The sequence below is a fragment of the Olea europaea genome, unplaced genomic scaffold, assembly GCF_002742605.1.
Source record: "Olea europaea var. sylvestris unplaced genomic scaffold, O_europaea_v1 scaffold65, whole genome shotgun sequence".
In the NCBI taxonomy this organism is placed as follows: Eukaryota; Viridiplantae; Streptophyta; class Magnoliopsida; order Lamiales; family Oleaceae; genus Olea; species Olea europaea.
In genome coordinates this window covers 175151-182925 of record NW_019264872.1, presented here as the reverse complement: position 1 = coordinate 182925, position 7775 = coordinate 175151, and the positions used below count along the sequence as shown (strand labels likewise).

The 7775-nt window shown below is 40.6% G+C and overlaps 1 protein-coding gene across 5 annotated transcripts; it reads right to left on the bottom strand.

Annotated features, from left to right (window-relative positions):
* Window positions 1-3820: 3820 nt before the first annotated feature.
* LOC111390113 (protein NPGR1) lies at window positions 3821-7243 on the bottom strand. Of its 5 annotated transcripts, XM_023015109.1 has the most exons (7): window positions 7087-7243; window positions 6963-7010; window positions 6382-6661; window positions 6029-6284; window positions 4672-5885; window positions 4435-4582; window positions 3821-4353 (listed from the first exon to the last, which is right to left on the bottom strand). In XM_023015109.1, exons 3-7 carry the CDS (start codon window positions 6580-6582, stop codon window positions 4043-4045), a joined length of 2130 nt encoding a protein of 709 aa, XP_022870877.1. In that variant the 5' UTR covers window positions 6583-6661; window positions 6963-7010; window positions 7087-7243; the 3' UTR covers window positions 3821-4042. The 5 variants fall into 5 exon arrangements, with proteins under 5 accessions (XP_022870877.1, XP_022870876.1, XP_022870875.1 ...); XM_023015108.1 differs by lacking the exon at window positions 6963-7010; XM_023015107.1 differs by lacking the exon at window positions 7087-7243 and having other exon boundaries at window positions 6963-7078.
* Window positions 7244-7775: the final 532 nt, after the last annotated feature.

Here is a 7775-nt window from a genome sequence, read left to right as displayed (position 1 = left end):
TCAGCTCAACCTTCTCTTTGTTAGAGGCCTCCGTAGCCAAACGGTGATGCTCGCTAGTGTGATCAAGTCGCCTCATCAAAGCAGCTACCTGGCTCTCCATCTCATGGAGTTCTTTCCTCATCCTCTCAACATCAGAGTTAGCCCTCCCCAACTGGCTCTCCACCTCTACCCTCTTCCTCTCTGCCTCTTCAATTTTGGCCTTGGCCTCTCTCACTGCCTCCCCATATTGTAAGGTCGCCACTTGGCCAGATCAACATTTTTTGCTCTTAGGTCCTTCACCACAGCCTCAAGTTGGATACTTGTGCTCAGGGCTCTGGCGAGGCATGCGGGACTAGCAGAAGCTAGGTACTCTTCAGTACCGGAAGCGGTGTGGTCCCTCTAGAACATCCCTTACCCTCACAGGCCATAGTTTTTTAGAAAAAGTTATGAAAACTCAGAAATACTTATGGGACTCGACCACAATGGATGTCCTAACACCGAGAAACGGAAATGTCATCGGGAAACGCTTGAAATTCGTCAGAAATCGCCAACAATTCGACAAACAAAGGGAATTCTGAGTTTACAAAGGTAAAATGTTGAAATGGCAATAAGTTCCCCTGTTATAGGAGACCTCAGATGATCTCCGCCGTTGAATTCAAACGGATGTCAATCTGGACCGTTGAACTCATCATAAATCTGGATCGTTGAAATTAAACGCCAAATTTGATCAACGCACAAGATTTGACTGTGCCCCTCACACACGCGTAAAATGCGTCACCTCAAACAAACAGCAGCCGTCAACAATAAGTAGCCGCAACAGCCCTTTTTTTGGGAACAGGCATCACATCCAACTGTCACCTTGTAAATACCTGACAGCTGTTACATCGATTAGAGTCATAACAACACTTCATATCGGAGATAATCTATCCCAATTCGTCTCAGATGAATGCACTTCTCAACTTTACAAGCCTCGGTGCAATTGACGCGGAGTCTCCTATAGGTCACTGCCTCGGTCGTACGTTTTCTCAGCTACACAAGGCTTTAGCCATCTTCCAACGCATCATCCCCTGTGGGTCAGCGCACTGGTAGCAGATGAACTCCTCACCCACTCCTAAAGTTTCGGTGCCACTGACGCGGAGTCTCCTGTGGGTCACCGCCTCAGTCGTACAGCTCAGCTTTACAATGCGTTAGCCATCTTCCAACGCGTCGACCCCTACGGGCTAGCGTAACGATGGCAGATGAGCTCTTCACCCAAATTTACAAGCCTCGGTGCAACTGACGTAGAGTCCCCTGTACATCACCGCCTCGATCGCACGTTTCCTCAGGTTCACAAGGCTTTAGCCATCTCCCAATGTGTCATTCCCTGTGGTTTAGCACACCGGTGACAGATGAGCTCCTCACCCACTCCTAAAGCTTCGGCGCCACTGATGCGGAGTTTCCTGTGGGTCACCGTCTCGGTCGCACGGCTCAGCTTTACAATACATTAGCCATCTTCCAACGCGTCGACCCGTATGGGCCAGCGTATCGGTGGTAGATGAGCTCTTCACCCAACTTTACAAGCTTCGGCGCAACCGGTTGATGCCATCTATCCACATCACCTCTATCATCACTCTGTCTCAATCAATAGCTATCCGGCACATCTTCTTACTTCATCTTTTCACATCAGCACTACATCAGAATCTGCAAAACTTAAGGCCGACATACACATTCGAGAAAACAAGTCCACCCATGATATGAATATTCATGCATGAATTTTGGGGGACCAATGTTACGCCCCTAACTAAACCACTTCGGCACAACAGTCACAACACTCTCTGAAGTGACAAGTGTACATCCGAAGTGATACCAATTCCTGAGGACCTCAACATGGCACGCTGCAAGGTGAAGAGTAGATCCAATGAAGCAACCAAAGTGCCCCTAACGCCGAATCGTTTAAGGATCCAGGGCACTCCTTTAACAGATCCCTCCGCGGCCATTGTCAGAAAGATATCTGTCAGGATCTTGATGTGACGTCTCCATAAGTCTAGTTGATATGACATATCGACTTTATGTCAACTCAACTCAGAAGAACTAATTGCCGGCCACACTAGACGCGGCTGATTGACGCCTATGAGCAGACGCCTCACACCATCAGATGCATACACGCATCCCAAATCTAACAGTGCTCTACATTTATAAATACCCAAAGTTTAGCACAAGACAGGGGTAATGAAACTCTAACTTAGCTCTCCATACTAAGTAATATATATTCTCCTCTCCACTCTCTTGCATAACTTGAGTATTGTTCCGATCACCCAACGCTGACTTGACCGTCGGAGTGTATGCGGTCGTCACCACCACCGCTGGTTCCGATCGTATGTTTCTGACCGTGCGTTGTTGTGCGCAGAGAGGATTATGTGGAGTAGCTATCCGTTGATCACGTGGAGGGTCCAATTATCGGGTCAGCAAAAATCATTGAACATGTTAGAGTAACGGTAAATATAAAGAAAAATAAAACTCTGTTTCTTATTGTTTCTTACTTTTACACCTGAAATAACTTACTTTTACACTGGAAATAATTTAACACCTCTGATTCTTATTCCTTTTTCAAAAAAAAAAAATCAAAAATCAAAACTCCAATTATGACATCCCTCCTCTCCCACATAGTTAGCCAATAGCTAGGACGGACAGTTGCAGTAAGACTTCCAACCATTAGCAAGGCGAGATAACTTGAAGCAAGGACTCTTAGGCAATGAGGGGCGTAACCTTTTTCGAGATTTGAAGAATAGTACATTTGAAACAAATATCAAAGTAGTAAATCTTTTAGCCCATTATTGCTGTGGGGGGAAACTCTCTCTTATATGCGAACTATATTCTAAGCTCACCTTCATGGTCAGTACATTCTTGAATTTGAACATCATTGATTTGGAAGAGCATTATTTATTTTTATTTTTCTTAGGGCTCTAGCACACTTGTATCGCTCCAGAAAGTATGGTTATAGTTTTACCAAAAATCCTGAGTCTTATAATATTGCTTATATATTCACTGTATACGAGACACTGCACCATTAATGGATGGTTCTTACAAAATTAATCGTTCTTGCATTGCAGATTTCGTGAAGAACAAGTTTAGTCTCATAAATCCATCTGCCTGGAGTAAAAGCTTCTTTGGTGGAGGTTTTCTCAAGATAAACTGGATTCTGGTTTCAAAGAACTGAAAATAAGACTGAATGTTTTGTCTAAAATTGTGTTCTTCCCTGCATGGTATCATCTGTGTACAGTTGAACCGTACATTCTTAAAATTACATTATACTTCTACTTCTTCAGGACAATGATGGTTTCTTAAAGGTTGAACCCCAACCTTGAAAACCCCCACCGCCTCGCTCCTCGAGCTTTGTGAGGGAGATAAATTGTTGGATGTACCCCAACAGGCTAAAAAACAAGAACTGCCTGTACACTGCGCCTACAAAGAGTCTAATTCCATGTCTCAGAAATCGAACTCCCACACTGCGGCTGCCAGTAAGACGTAAGATTACCTCACTCTTGTCCTTTGCACCACTGGATTATGCCCCGGGGGCGGAAAATGATGGTTTCTTATTTGTACTCTCCTTATTTTTTTATTTTTTTAAATGTCAATCTGGAAGCCATTTAAGAAACGTATATTTGAGATCAACAAGTAAAATAACATTTTTTTAATTTTTTTATTATTATTATTACTTTGCTCAATCAAATTTGAAGATGATGTATTATTGCTTCATACTCCAATTTTTATTTTTATTTTTTTAATTGAATCTTCTATTGGATGTAAAATTGAATCTCATGTAATTACGTATATAGTCAATTTTAAATTTACTGAGAATATGTAATGGCAAGTACTACGACAAATGCCCCTTTCCCTTCAAATTGGTACAATTCCTTCATTAGACAGTCACTTTTACAAAAGTAAATATACGACCTCTAGTCTAAGAAAAGAATGCCAATCACGCAACCTGTTCTTGAATCTGCGGAGGTATCGCTGCTCATATTACAAGTAACGTCTGCCATGTTATTGAACTTTTGGGGATCGAAATCAGGGGAAGTTCCTGTCATTTGAAGCTTTGAACTGGAGCAGAAAGTTTGAGCTCATGAGCAGCTTGAAAACAGTCCGCTGCTTGCTGTATCGAACCTTCCTTCTTATAAATCAATCCGAGGTTGAACCATGCATCGTGGTTTGTGGGTTCCAAACGCATTGCATTCATCAATAAACTTTTTGCGACAGGGAGCGAGTGGTCGTCCATTTTTAACAATACTTCAGCACTCGAAACAATACTTGGGACGTAATCTGGTTCTATTGACAATGAAACCGATAAAGCAATGACTGCTTCCTTGTATTGTGCTTGAACTTCGAAAAGTTTTGCTGCACGATTTCAGGAAAATAAGTTCATCGAGGATGAACATAAATTTTGTTTAACTGAAGGAATGGGAAGACATGTCCAACCTGTAGTGTGCCAACAACGATGGGAATACATTTCAATTAACTTGGCTTTGTCTATACAAATGGCTGCATCTTGCCATGATTTAAGATCAGAATAAAGCCCTGCCAAATCTAGCCACGCTTCTACTTCCAATTTTCTCTCAACTAGTGCCTGCAATTGAAGAGAGAAAATTCTGAGTTATGACTAAAATTGCTGTGAATTATATATAAGGTATCAACATATGGATAAAGTATGCGCACCTCATAATCAGTGTTCTTTTCGCAACGTTCTCTTTGTGCTTGAATCAAAGATAGCAGTATCCGATAGGTCTCTATGGCTTGCTTCGGTTGTTCTTGAGCTATCTGAAGGACGGCTTTCAACCTTAGAAGTTCCAGTTGGTGAATACTTCCACTTTCATCTATGGCAAGATCGACAATGTCTTCAGCATCTCTCAATCTCTGCTCAGCAGATAAGATTAGAGCCAGTAGTTTCCAACCTCTTTCTGAACTTGTGGCCGTCATCTCTGAATACAGCATTGTGTTATCAAAGGCCGAAGCCAAGTTCCTTTGAATGGCATTTTCTAACCCAAGGTTAAACTTGATCTCTGGATCCCAAGTGCCAATAGAAGAAGCATGGTTTAAAGAGTTCAATGATTCTCTATTAAACGAACTTCTCTCAGAATCCGAAATGGACATCCTTGCTGCATTTCCATAGCAGACTCCAAGGAACTTGTGAGCTTCGCCTAATAAGTGCTCATTTTGGTTTATTGAAACATCGATCACTTTCAGTGCAAAATCCATCCCTTGACGAGCCTGCTTTGAATCTTCAGCACATAATTTTGCTCCTAGCAAGAACGATGCCAAGTGAGGTTTGCATTTTGCTTCTGAAGACCCAGCTACTTTCTTTAAAAGGTTAAGCGCCGTTTCATACTGACCTGCAGCGCCATAGCAAAGTGCAAGAAAGTACCACCTCTCAGCGCGATTATATATCCCGGGAAGAATTTGCTCTACATGATCTGCCAAAGACTCGAATTGCCCAGAGATTGTGAGTGCAAAAGTTAAATGATCAATAACTTCTGGATCCCACTCAATTTCGTGATATAGAATCTTCTGCGCAAGGATAAACAGTAAAAGGATCGATTCCTCCATATTGTTTGTCGGAAATGCTGGTCCCCATGATTTAAAATGAGAAGGAAGGCTAGCTTCAACACCTCCATAGAGAAGCAGGGCAGCTAAGTCCTTCTGTACTTTAGCCAATCTTCGAGGGTCCAGACACCACGGCTTGACTAGAGCCCTACGGAAGGCAGTAATAGCTTCGTCTAGAAAGCCCGATTCTATCCATAGCTTGGGAAGCAACTCGAGCGCTTTGTGAAACATCTCCAGCAACTTGAAGTCTTCATTAATACTCTCTCGTATACCATAAGGAAAAGCTGATTCAACTATATCCAAAATCATTTTACACTCTCTTGCTGCCTCTGGTAAATCAGTAATCCGAAAATAGATTATCAGAGCCATTATCTATACGTCATATGACTCTGAAATTGGTTATGTAAGTCCAAAGTCATTCTACCACGGGTATTTCACAGAAAAATCGATTACAAGTTTTTGAATATGATACCTTCGACTCGGCCGAGCTCCTCCAATGATTTCGCTTTCAGTAGAATTGCTTCGAGAAGTAGACTCACAGAATGCAGTGACATCCCAGCAGCAAGCACATTTTCTCCTTTGGAGCGCTTTCGTGATCGAGTTCGCTCAGCAATAGAATTCGACATTCTTGACGATAAAGTCCTAACGTTAATCCCTTGAAACACTTGAAGGGCAGCATCAAAATTTCCCCTCTGGTATTCAAGCCTCCCCAGCAATGCTCTAGCTTCCTACAACATCAAAAACCAATTTTATCAGCAAAATTTTGCATTCTACGAATTCATTTCTCGAGTGTAAGAGCTAACATCTTGAGGTACATTAGTGTACCTCATAATTCAAGGAAAGTGCCTCTTTCAATGTGGATTCAGCTTCATCCACTTGAGCATCTTCAAGTTTGGATTCCCAATCCAAATTTCCAGTTGTTGAAGAAAGGCCACTTGCAGAGAAATCTCTTGTGGCCAGTGATTCCGGCGACTGCGGCGCAGGTTCTTCAAACTTGAACTGCTCTCCTGAACAAGCACACAGCATTTTTGCCCAGAAACAAACAACAAAAGAAAATCTTACACTTTCTTGTATTCAAAAGTCACCTTTCTCTAATTAAGAGCTCCTGAAAAAACCATACAATTTATGACCTTTAGTGAATATTCCTTTTAACATTAGCAAGAAAACAAACTTTTCAATATTTCCGATTAATGCTAATGCACAAATACAATGTTAAATACATCCATTAGACCATAAAAGCAGCATTAGTAGAGAGTTTGTTCCTTTAAATTGCTATTATAAAACAGCACTTACTAAAAGATTAAGATAAAGGTGGGTTCGATCAGATTATAGCCCAAGAATCTATTCAATTAAAGAAACTCATACCAAAAGAATTATGATATCTAGAACGAAAGCCAGACATTTACCAGTAAGTGCAGAATCGAAGGAGATTGATAATAAAAGGACAAGAAAAGCTGAAAGAAGAAAACAAAATCAAAATGGCACAGGTGATGAAAAGGGCGAGACAAGGGAGCAGAGCATTGGGCTTACCGAAAAACACGATTACATTACGTTATATGCGAATTGTGATGCAAACGAATCTTGATTTTACTGTGCTTGGACCTTTGGTCATGCAAAGCAAAAAATTATCAAAAAGATTTTGAAAATGGGATTTGCTTTTGAAGATCTGAAATTGAAGTTCCTCTGTCAGAAAATTATTTGTCGTATACTTGAATTATTGTGGTTGGGGTCCGATGAGGTCCCGTCTTGCAATGAAAATCGTTTCAAATCAGTTTATTTTTTTCCCTTAAATAAAAAATAAAAATAAATAAATAAAACCAAATTTTCAATTAGAATAATGTTATTTGCAATCGCTCATTACCGATATCAAATTACTAACTGTCACATGTATGTCACATAAAATAATTACGACAGTAAATAATTGTAAATAATGTTACTCTTTTAGCCATTACCATATGACGCCCATGTTTGAGTCCATCCTCCAAATTATTATTTTTTTTAAATTCATTTTTTTACCCCCTATTTGATCCCATTACCTAAAAATGAAAATTGGAGGAATAGTATTTTTTAGAAAAATGAGTGATTGAAAAAGAAGGAAAAGTTTTCGATTTACGTGTAATATTATTTTATGGAAGATTGTGTGGTTGAAAATATGAGAGAGAAAAATGGAATGTAATGTAATTTAATTTAATGGGGATCAAACAAGGGTATTACACGTT